The sequence below is a fragment of the Heteronotia binoei genome, chromosome 2 (assembly GCF_032191835.1).
Source record: "Heteronotia binoei isolate CCM8104 ecotype False Entrance Well chromosome 2, APGP_CSIRO_Hbin_v1, whole genome shotgun sequence".
NCBI lineage: Eukaryota > Metazoa > Chordata > Lepidosauria > Squamata > Gekkonidae > Heteronotia > Heteronotia binoei.
Genome location: NC_083224.1, coordinates 50,599,523 through 50,611,083, shown reverse-complemented (window position 1 = coordinate 50,611,083; position 11,561 = coordinate 50,599,523). Strand labels below are relative to the sequence as shown.

General features: G+C 44.7%; 1 protein-coding gene across 3 annotated transcripts; it reads right to left on the bottom strand.

The window, feature by feature from the left end:
• Window positions 1-506: 506 nt before the first annotated feature.
• LOC132566176 (uncharacterized) lies at window positions 507-6,916 on the bottom strand. Of its 3 annotated transcripts, XM_060230935.1 has the most exons (4): window positions 6,577-6,839; window positions 3,785-3,886; window positions 2,378-3,204; window positions 507-1,684 (listed from the first exon to the last, which is right to left on the bottom strand). In XM_060230935.1, exons 1-4 carry the CDS (start codon window positions 6,591-6,593, stop codon window positions 1,089-1,091), a joined length of 1,542 nt encoding a protein of 513 aa, XP_060086918.1. In that variant the 5' UTR covers window positions 6,594-6,839; the 3' UTR covers window positions 507-1,088. The 3 variants fall into 3 exon arrangements, with proteins under 3 accessions (XP_060086918.1, XP_060086920.1, XP_060086919.1); XM_060230937.1 differs by lacking the exon at window positions 3,785-3,886 and having other exon boundaries at window positions 6,577-6,916; XM_060230936.1 differs by lacking the exons at window positions 3,785-3,886; window positions 6,577-6,839 and adding an exon at window positions 6,172-6,311.
• Window positions 6,917-11,561: the final 4,645 nt, after the last annotated feature.

Genomic DNA, 11,561 nt, shown 5'->3' with positions numbered 1-11,561 from the left:
TAGACAATGGATCTGTCACTGGCTATTAGTGTTAGCTAAGTGGCACATCTGTGATCAGAAATGCTGAGTCCCAGCCAACCACAGGAGAGAACCTTGATGCCCACCCTGATAGCAGCCCAGGGACAACTTCTTAGCGCTTATTGGAAATCAAATGCTGATGGACCCTGGTTTCAAGTAAGGCTGTTATTTTGTAAGCTACTCAGAACATTTGTGCCTAAGGAAGAGTTCTTTGAAACTCAGAGCTTTGCAGTGCTTCCCTCACCAACCCAATTAGTCAGCTACAAATTGACAGAACATTACGTTGGGCATGAATGCCTGTCCCTTTCAGGCCTGCATCTAGCGGGGTGGTGAGAATTTAGAAGCTCATACTTTATCCTTGCTCCTTTGTATTCACTCTCTCTTCTCATTTTGAAGACTATCTTGTCTCGCCAATCAGATATGCGCTCATCTGGCACAAAGTTCCAGGGAAACAAGCAAGTAAAATAACCCATGTTAAAATAACCCAGTGCATTTCATTGATTTAATAACAGGATTTTATATTGCGACAGAGAAAGCAATTCTCTACCCTTATCTCCTATACCATTTTTTTTTTTTTTTAGTGTGCACAGTGATTTGCAATCCTGAAACTGTTCAACTTCAAAATCAGCTAGTGATACATATCCTTAGTATTACTGTTTTGGAGATAAACTTGGCTCAGAGTGACTTCATAAAGCCACCCAGAGAATTCATGACCAACAAGAGATCTGAATCCATGATCTCCATGTCTCAAGCCAACATCCAGATCACTATCAAATCTCATAGCTGAGCAGTGAAATATGAAACAAGAAAATAGTGGAATGACAGTGAACTGTGCGCTTGTATTGTCCTGGATTGGGGGACCTCACCCTTCCCTCCCTGATACAAATCTATGCACAAACTTTTAAAAAAACCGTAACTACAAATCTAAAAAGACAAAAAAAAATAGACCTTTACTCCACGCTCCACCTTCATGACTTTCCCAATGAAAGAAAAAAATAATAAAAGGATAAACATTCATCCAGTGAGAGCAAACAAGCAGATCTGAAGGACTGCAATACGATCGCAAAAATCTAGTCGTCTTCTATTTTTATTTTCTTTGTCTCTGGCTGACATTCCTCAGCCTCAGAGGGCACTGGTGGTTTTGGTGCTCCCTGATCACCAGTATGGCGTGCCCTCAAAGTGTTCACGGCATTGGGCAACCCCATTCCTGGCGATGGGACTGGTACGGAATGGTTTGAGGAGGAAAGCACAGGTTGCCCTTGAGACCCTGGGAGCACTGAAGGAGCTGGAACCCTTGTAGCAAACAAGCGGGCCATGTTCTCCAATGCAGCAGTCTGTCTGTCCATGGCATCTGCAATCCGTCTGGTGGAGGTCTCCATAAGCGTGATGAGTTTGTCCATGTTCTTTGTGGCTTGGTCCACGTGGCTTGCAAGAATGGCAAATTCCTCCTTGCGCACACTGTTCTCCCTGCTCTGGGCAAGTTCAGAGGCTTCCCTGTGTTTTGATTGCAAATCCGACAGAGCACTCACTAGCCTGTCACCCACTTGTGAAATGGCATCCACAAGGTCCAAGGTAGCATCCGTTTGTTTCCTCTGCTTCCGATTCCAGTGGTTGCTTGCTCTATCAGCATCGACCTGGGATGCCCTAGGGAAGGAGCTTGATGGGCCTGTTGTGGAACAAACAAAAAAAAATTAACATAATGGCAACATTCTCTAAGGTAGTAAATAGCATTAGACTGTTTTTATTGCATTGTTTTCTAATTTTGTAACCTGACTGTGCTGCATTGTTGTATGTATTATACTGCTTCTATTGTGTTGTTCTCCAATTTTGTAACTCAGTTTTATTACAGTTTTGTATGTATTACCTTGTCATTTTTGCATTATTCTCTAATTTTGTAATCCAGGTTTAATGCGTTTTTTGTATATATTATATTGTTTTATTGCATAGTTTTGTTTAATTGTGCAACCTGTCTTGAATCTTAGCAAGACTCTAAAATGAGATAAATCTACAGCGTTTATTTTCAGCCAGAGCTCAGTAGAGTTAGCTCTGGAATATGGAAAATAATAAGAATGCCTTTAAACATATACAAAGCTCCTTTCCCTTAACTGCTAAGTAAATACAACCTTGAACCTGGGCTTCCAAGGCTGAAGATTAACTTTCAAGAAGGGCTATGTGCCACATTGTTTATCTTTTCGAGGAAATTAAGCAAATTCCTCCTTGTATGCAGTGTTCTCCCTGCTTTGGGCAAGTTCTCCCTGTGTTTTGAGTGCAAATCCAACAAAACACTCACTAGCCTGTTGTCTAAGTAACCATAAGGCCTCCATATTGCCAGTCTGAAGTTTTAATTTTCTACATTCACCTGAATTTGCAGAATGGCCCTCTCCTCTAGCATTGGAAAAGGTGGGTGAAACATCATCACCTGCCAGAATACCATCTTCTACATGCTGTTCCCATTCATCACCTGGAGACTGTGCATTCACAGGATCAGAATCCATCCGAGTGTCCTGAAAGTAGCCATTAGAGTCATCCGTAGGCTCTGGGATGGATGCCTCATCATCATCAGAAACAAGAACTACACTGAGTTTTTCATTCTTCTCCTGCTCCAGCCCCAGCTTTTGTGCCTCTCGATTTCTCCGATCTATTGAGAGGGAAACCTTGGAAACCACAAGGCCCTTGTGCATGCACAGAAAACTATTCAAGGAATCGAAGAATGGCAGGGCACGTTGCCCACTCACAGAGGAATTATTGCCACAGACGATGGCCTTGTATCCTCGCCGTAGTTCCTTGGCACGTAGGCGGCATTGCTTCATATCTCGATCATAGCCATATTCTCGCATGCGATCAGAGATCCACTCGTACTGGGCCTCGTTGCGGAAGTTGGTGGCCAATGAGGCTTGGACTTGGTCATCGCCCCAGATCTCAATAAAAGTTCGTATTTCTTCATCAGGCCAGTAGGGGTTACGGTGGCGGATGCTCTTTCGAGGAGCAAATGCTTGCATGTTCATATTCTCTCTTGACAGTTGGTGTTGGTCACGAAGTAGAGTTTTGGTACTTGTTCCTATGGATGCCAGGGGACTTTTCGTGGATGCAAAATATGCAGACCGGAGATTGTCTAGTTCTTGCAAGTTACTCTGTAGATTCTTTAAGAGCTCATCATTACCAGCCATTATTTTATTTCTGCCTTTGCTGCCACACAAAGAAAACCAGAACAGTTAAAATTCCACTGGCCAAACAAGGAAGTTTATTTAATCCTTTAAGACAGGGTTTCCCAAACTTTTATTTCCCGTGGCCTGGTTATTTTTATACTTCTCCTTCGTGACCCACTAAAATTGGGGGGTGGAGCCGGGAATTATGTCATTTCCTGTGGTGTCAAGGGCCAAGTGATGTCACTTCTGGGGCACACTGAACCAAAACTCCACCTTTTCCTGTGATGTCACTTCCAGAATGTTTACCAGTGGGGCCAGGGTACTAGAAGCCCTCTCACTGTTGCTTCCCCCCCTCCCAACACCAAGAATACAGACAGAGCATCACTTGCAGGGAAAGAAAGAAGGGGGGGGGGCAAAGAAAAAAAAGCCTTCCTCACCATCAGATGATCTCAGCCAGCAACAATTTTGCCCAGGGGTCATTTGAAAAAAAAATAGCTACTGGAATGCCCACTCCTCACCCCTCCCGGCTGAAAAAAACACACACACCCTTCTTTGCTACCCAGGCCTCCCGGGGAAATCTCCCCAAAAGAACATACTGCAAGGCACAGGAAAGCTCATACCTTGAAGAACACTTCATGGGTCTAAAGTGCCAGTGGATGCCAGCTTTTCTCTCAAACACTGGGAGTGGGGGGAGAAGGAAGGAGAGACAGCCCAGCTTCTCTCTGCACAACACAGAGACAGAGGAAAGAAGGAAGCGAAACAGAGCTCAGACTTTGCAGCCTGTGTCAGTCTTCAAGGCTAGCTTTTCTCTGCACAACAGAGAGACGGGGGAAGGAAGGAAGCCAAATGGAGTGCAGGCTTTGCAGCCTGTGTCAGTCTTCAAGACTAGCTTTTCTCTGCACAACAGAGAGACGGGGGAAGGAAGGAAGCAGAGCAAAGGTCATGCTTTGCTGGGGGCAGAGCTAGCTTTGCTGGAGGCGGGGCTTGCTTTGGCTTTTCTTGTGACCCGGTAGTGAGGCTTCCATGGCCCGGTACCAGGTCACAACCCTGCAAATGGGAAACACTGCTTTAAGAAATTGTCTCCGCTTCGTGGAGCTATTTGCCAAGTGATATTGGTCAAATAGACAATTACTTGAGTTTAGCAATTCACTTTACTAATTCATGGCTGAGAGGAATTTTCATGAAAGAGCACAAGGACAAGATTACTAGTACTGAACTGTTAGTAAAGGAACACACACACAGAGTACTTCCCAAGGTACCTTCTATCACCATAGTACTACTGCCTCTCTAGAAAAGAACAAGATATATAGCCTAAAATTCTAAGCATAATTTACATAAATAGATCTCCATTTTCAAGTACTGAAATGTTTGTCTCACCCTGAATGGGTATTTCCAGGACACTGTCATAAACTGATCATTTGCCCTGGCTGTCTGATGGTCCCAGTACAATCTGTTTTTTATGAATTTTAAGTTAGGAGAACTGGTGCAGCTTAAGGGTTTACATGCTCTTTCTACAGGTTTACTTCCTAATGAGTTCACTGGGATGTACTTAAGAATAAAAATGTACAGCCCTTGTGGAGCCCACAGAACAATAAACAAATTACTATGGGGAAGTGTTGGAGTTGCACAGAAGTTTTAGTTGGGAGGCTAAGCACATGTGGAAGTTAAAATGAAACTCCTCCCATTTACTTCTCAAGACATTGTTTAGGCTATTGGACATTCAGAATAAGAAAAAACGAGACCTCTGATATTAGATCACCCAACTATATTTCCAGCTATTCACAATACCTCCCCCACTCAGATGTTAGCAAATGCAAGCAATTAGATGACAGACTTAGCTAGTAATGATCCTAGTTAGAAAGAATCTCCTCTAGGGATAATATAATAAATTAAAAAGATGTGCTCCCTCTGGATATGCAACAAATACATCCAGTGAGTATCTCTGGTCTAGTTTTCACTTAAGTGGTAAATCTGTATCTAAATTGTACCACTTTAGGCTGCATTTGAATGAATGCACCTCCATACTGTTTCAATATCTCACAGAAAACACACATCAGGCAGAAAGTTTGAATCCTTATTCTTGTCTTTCCATTTTCTATGTGCTGGAAGCTCCCACCTGCATCCTGAAATGGTATGCCCAGATACATGTTTGTTACCTCTGTGAGAATAGGTCTATAGTCTCCACTGTCATTCAGGTTCTATGAAAATATACATTCACCAAACTAGCAGCAGAGGTGAATATAGATATTTGATTGCAAAGGGAAACACATACATACACACGACCATAAAGCTGCTCTTCTGAATACACAAACACAAGCAGAGCTTGGGGGGGGGACGACTGGTTGTACACCTTTAAAGACTCACTAAGTGTTTGTACAACATAAATTCTGTTCTTCAGGCAAGAGGCCATTTCTGCACAGGTGGTCTCTATACTCAATGTCTTACCATCACTCAGAATCTCCGTTTAAGAATTCTCCCAAGTCCTTCCTAGCTCTTGGTTCAGGGAGGCCAAGTGCTGGCATATCTAAGCCAATGTGTGGATTTGCAAATCAGATCAGAGGACAAAAAGCAAGTCGACTTACACACCCCAAACACAACCTCTTCCCTCCAAGCAGCAACCTGCTAAAATCCAAGGGGCAGAGGAAGATCAGATACAAAACATGGCAGTCCATGCCAATAATAAATTTTTAAAACCAACAGATCTCTACACAGTCCGATTGGGGCAAAAATAACTGAACCCACAGGGAGAACACCAATCACTTTAAACCTGGGATTTGAGGGGGGAAATGCGTGTAAAAAATAGCTCTGGGACATCTCCCATCTCTTCCTGCTCTCTCTCGCTACCCCCAAGAAAGTCTCCCCAACAGTGGAATCTCTCCTTCAGAGGAATCTCTAGATGCTTTGCAATATTGGGGGAACAATGACCTATTTCCACAAGTCTCCCGACCCTCCCCTATCCGGCTTCCCTAAAAGCTCTGCTGCTCCCCTACCACAGTCGCACACTTACTTGCAAGTTCCCGGCTCGCTCGTGGGCATACAGGCCGCTTCCGATTGGGCGGCGGCATGACGAGCACGCCCCCCACCCAATCAAGAGCGGCTTCAAGGAGGCAGGCCGAAGCGGAGGAAGAAGGCGGGGAACGAGCACTCAATCAGGAAGGTGGGGAGGGGTAAAAGTCGAGCGTGTGATGGACAGGCGCAGCCGCGAATCAGAGGGCCAAGTACGGGACAGCGCTGGGGAGGGGAGTTTGAAAAATATATAAAACGCTTTGCAGCGACTTGAAGGTCTGAATAAGTTACGCGGGGCTGGGAGGTGGCGTTAAGAGGAGCGCTGCAGAAGCGGCTGAGCAAGAAGATATAGGCAAGGAATCTAAAAAAGGAGATAACGTTGGCATGAAATAATATATATACTTACCTTGGAAATCCAGGCATTTGAGGTGAGCTGGAGCAAAGCTGCGAAATTCAGCAAACTGGCTGGGAAGTGGCTCGGCGACTCGCACCGTCCCAGGGCAAGCAGGGCTTGCAATTCGAATAACTTTCTCCTTCTTCCCACCATGCTGAGAGAGCCATGTGACCACCAGCCCGGAGTTCGGGCCACTCCGGGGGTGGGGCTCCGCCAGCGCGAGCTGCGATGAGAGGCGAGGGTCACTTCGGAGTTAATCCTCTTTGTCGGTCTTTGTTCGCAGTTGTGGCTCTGCTGCAGGAAGGCAGGGCTGACTCTCTTATGCGCTGGAAACTCCGCTAGACTTTAGATTTCCTTTTGCGCGAATCAACACTTTTTAAAAACACCTCCCCCCCCCCTCCCCGTTCTTTGAACAAGTGTTGCGTATTCTGGTTACTGGGACTTTTTTTTTCCTTTTTGGCAGCCCCATCCCCAAAACTCTACGTCTGCAAAACGAAAAGCACTCGGAAATTCAAGGTGATCAGCACCCTGGCATAATGGGCGTGCGAGCGAGACATCTTGCATAATGTATTCTGATGAGATGGCAACTTTTGGCTTTAAAAAAAAAAAAAACCCACCGGTTTACGGGGAAAACTCAAGGAATATATTTAATGCAACTGAAATAGTAGCTAACAAACTGCACAGAAGTTGTCCAAAACATAATTTTCAAACTGCCGAGTTTACCACTGGGGAAAAAGCACCATGGATGACATTTGATAGCCAATACATTTTATCCCACCCTTTCTCCACAGAGTTCAGTGTACGCCCATTTAGCTTCTTTCATTTTATCTGCACTACAGTCCTGTGAAACGCTAGGTTGGGGAATGACTGGCCCAAAGTCAGCCAGTGAGTTCTGTGGGTGAAGTTGCAGTTTGAACTTGGATCCCTTAGACTCCAGCCTAACCCCTACACCAAGGTAGATGAGGGTCATATTGCTCTACTGGGAGTAAACAAGGAGAATCCAGTGGGGCTGGTTCTTGAATAAGCGCACCACCAAGCTGCACAAGTTCAGGGGATGTGGAAGAATGACTTAAAGTGCCTTCGAGATCTAATTGTTAGCTGTCTAGGAGCAGTTGGCAGGTGATACCTGTTTCTGCATTGGATTTTTCCTACCTAGATGCAGAACTTTACATTTATCCCTGTTAAAATTCATATTATTTGTTTTAGCTCCATTTCTGAGCCTGTGAAGATCATCCTATCTCTGTCTTCTACTGTATTTGCTACACCTCCCAATTTAGTATCACCTGCAAATTTAATAAGCATTTCCTCTGTTCCTTCATCCAAATTGTTTATAAAGATGTTGAACAAAACAGGTCCCAGAACATCTTGAGGCACTGCACTTGTCAGTCTTCTCCAAGAGGATGAGGAACCATTAACTAGAACCCTTTGGGTGTGATCTGTCAACCAGTTACAGATCTACCTAACAGTAACAGGATCCAAACCACAACTTGTCAACAAGAATAGTATGTAGAACCTTATCAAAAGCCTTACTGAAATCAATATAAACTTAGCTCTCTAGGAGCTAAGATGGGCTTCCCATCACTTCTTATCTGACAGTTTAAAAATTGGACATGTAAGGCATGAAACCAAGGACCTTCTACCATGGCCCTACCCCACGGCACAACAATACACAATATACTTAGCCTATGAAGTAAGTATTAACAAACCAACCAACCCTATCTATGAGAGACAGGCAAAATTTTAGGCTATGCTCAGCTTGATTTGGGGCCTAGCCAACTCCAGAGGTTTTTCAGATCATTGTAGCAAACCAGCTGAAACTGTGAAAACTGGGTTTTTGCTGACCTGCAGTTACTGCAAAGCAGCCTCCAAGTCACTGCTGAATTTGCAACAAACCATGTGAAATGAAATCATATTCAAGCCTGTGCACTGATATTTCCTCAGTAAACATGGATCAGCCAACTCTTGCTAACACACTTCTATTCTTTAGGGACTTACAATATTAATCAGAAAAGGATCATATCACTGGAAGCATGGGGGCTTGAACTGTTTTTAAATTATACAAGTTGTTGGTATGGCAGAGAGCTGCAAGCAACACCCTTGGAGTACAATTTATTCTATAAATTGGTTCCCCCTCAAAAAAACCAAACTTTAAAAATATATATTTGTAGCTGTATCATTTGTGCAACCCGATTTAAAAAGAAAACCTCTACAGTTTGGTAACCTGTGTTGATTGAAAACCACAGATTATTTATTATTTGATGACTCTTTCATTGTTTTGTGAGACTATTTTAAGGTTGATGCATCAAAATCAGCTATAAAACCTGTCATGTATTGGGCTCGGCAGGGAGCATGTGGCGGCGGAGTTGATCCACGTTTCTGCACACACGGCATCTCGGACACGTTGGTCACAGATAATGGAACGGCCTTCACTTCAGAGGAGTTCCAAGAGTTTCTGGATTGCTACCTCATCAGGCGTGTCCGCTCTGCCCCATTCCACCCGGCCACCAATGGACAGGCAGAATGAAAGAGTCTCTCCGGCAATTAATTCACAGGGACTGGGACCACTGATTAGTTGTGTTCCTCTTCAGCCATCGAGTGACTGCTAGTGCTACCACAGGTTGCAGCCTGGCAGAGCTTCTTATGGGTCGCTGCCTGATGACCAGACTGGACCATCTCCACCCAGATAGAGGTCCCGAACCTCGGCCGTCACCGGAGTGCCAGGAGGCGCCCCCAGGATTTTTTCCAGGAGACTCCATATACACCTGGAACTTCAGCAGCGGCCCCGAGTCATGGGCCTAGTTTCGTATGAGGTATCGACCGATGGGGGCCAAGTCCTGCACAGACACGTGGATCAACTCCGCCACCGCATGCTCCCTGCCGAGTCAGACGCTACGCCGGACACCATGTAGCAACCCTGGTCAGTGCCACTGCAGGAGCCAGCGGACGTTAGCGCCCAGCCAGACCACCAGGAATCGGAGAAACCTCAACCAGGCACCTCTGACATTGGGGACCTTTCAACCGCTCCCCCGCTGCAGCCTTACAGCAGCCCGGCACCGGCAACCCAGACAAGGGACCCAGACTCCCCGGTCACACCCGGTGGGCTTCGTCGGTTCAACCGGGAGTGGCGGAAACCAGCACATCTTAAAGACTATGTTTGTTAGGTATTTGGGAAACTTTGTGGGGAGGAGTGTTATGTATTGGGACTGGAGTTTGACCTTAGGGCCAGCAGAGACTTGGCTGAGCTTGAGACCCCAGAACAATAGCCACCAGGATGCAAGAAGGTGGCCTATTATGAATCGTTGGGCCAGCTGTTAACCTATAGTTGTGTTTAATGGGTTTTTGGGTGCGGTTAATTGCAAGCATATAAGCAGGGCTGTGGGTTAGCTTATTAGCTTATTCAACTTCAGTCTTCTTTTTCCATGCGAGGAAAACAGCTAATACTATAAAATGAGTGGGAGAAAAACATGAACTTAATTTTTATTTTACAAAAAAAGTGCACACTAGTGGATATTTTATTAAAGAGCATTAGGGAATTATGAGGCCCAACCCCAAACAATTTAAACAAATAGTAAAACAACTTATCTGGCCTTTTCTAAATAAGCAGTTAAGCAAAGAAAATAGCAAAGAGGAATGTGGGGGTGAAATAAAAAGCCATGAGCCACAGAATGCTGAGGAAGCAACAATGACAGTCCTGCCATTGAGGCAAATCAGGTATCTTCATATTTGTTTGACCCAATTGTCCATCCTTGTGGACTTGCTGACCACAGGCTTCAGGTTGCAGAGGGCAAGATCTGAGACTGCAGTTCCTCGAAACTCTCCATTAGGCTGATCTCCAGAGAGGCTTATTAGCTGCTGCTGAGGTGCTGTCAGGTTATGACAGAGGACACTTTCCTGTGTGAGAGACTGTCTTCTCTCTCCTTGTCCCTCTGTAACTTTCAGCTCATTATCCCCATTTTCTGTGTTATTGTGACAACTTGCAGACTGATTTGGGAGACTCTGGTTGATGATTTCATTTTCCCTAGCTCTCCAATATGAAAGCCGTTCTTTTGCACTGAGGTCATGTTATGGTCCAGTGGAAAGCATGAAAGAGTCTATTGCAAGTCAAAGGGAAGGTTGGGGGAGAGATGTGTTTGTTTGGCAGATAGAAGATGTTGCTACTTTATATCCACCTGACCCTCTGCTGTGTCTAGGAGCATTTCCAGTCAGTTTACAGAATAACAAACATGCGGCTGGTAGTTATTTGCAAGAAATTCAGTCATCTTTCCTAAAGACAGTACTTTTGCAGGGGTTATAGCACGTTTCAGGTGTTATGTTTGGCACTGTCCAACCATGTGTACCAGATGCATGTACTACCCGCAGTGTTCCCATTACATATGGTCACTGTCATTTGAAAAAGGCACTGCACATTTTTCAGGATGAAGATACGTGCGGTGCTTTATTTAGAAGAAATGGCAACCACATGTATTGGGATAGTCATGGGGAGAGCATGCTCTGGGTATCCACACGTGAATATTCCCAGTTGTAACACCCACAACTGTGATCTCTACTTTCTTCCCCCACTTAGCTTACTGCTTGCTTTTCTGAGTGTGGGTGCCCAATGGAACTAGTTAGTTCCTGTGATATCACACATTCCCCCAGACACATGCAATTTTGTGTACATTTTAATATTTTGTTTGGTAGTATTGTACTTTATTTTTGCAAACTTAAGGTGACTGACAAAGAAAACACTGCAAGGACAAAATGTCCAGCAAGTTAAAATCAATTTACAAAGACAATTTTTGTTTTAAAAAAAGATGCAGTTCCAATGGTGGTGGAAAGTGCCATCAAGTTAGAATCATAAAATCATAGAGCTGGAAGTGGTCTCCAGAGTCATCTAGCCCAATCCACTGCACAATGCAGGAAATTCACAAATACCCCCCCCCACACACACACCCAATGACCCCTGCTGCAATCCCAGAAGATGGCTTGGAGTTACAGGTGATTTACAGTGACTCCAT

What these genes read in the sequence shown, in the direction of transcription:
- LOC132566176 (XM_060230935.1), bottom strand. An exon ending in CCCATGAAGTGTTCTTCAAG is followed by an intron (nt 3,205 to 3,784) that starts GTATGAGCTTTC and finishes TTTGTGTGGCAG; the next exon opens with CAAAGGCAGAAATAAAATAA. An exon ending in GGGCCATTCTGCAAATTCAG is followed by an intron (nt 1,685 to 2,377) that starts GTGAATGTAGAA and finishes GTTCCACAACAG; the next exon opens with GCCCATCAAGCTCCTTCCCT.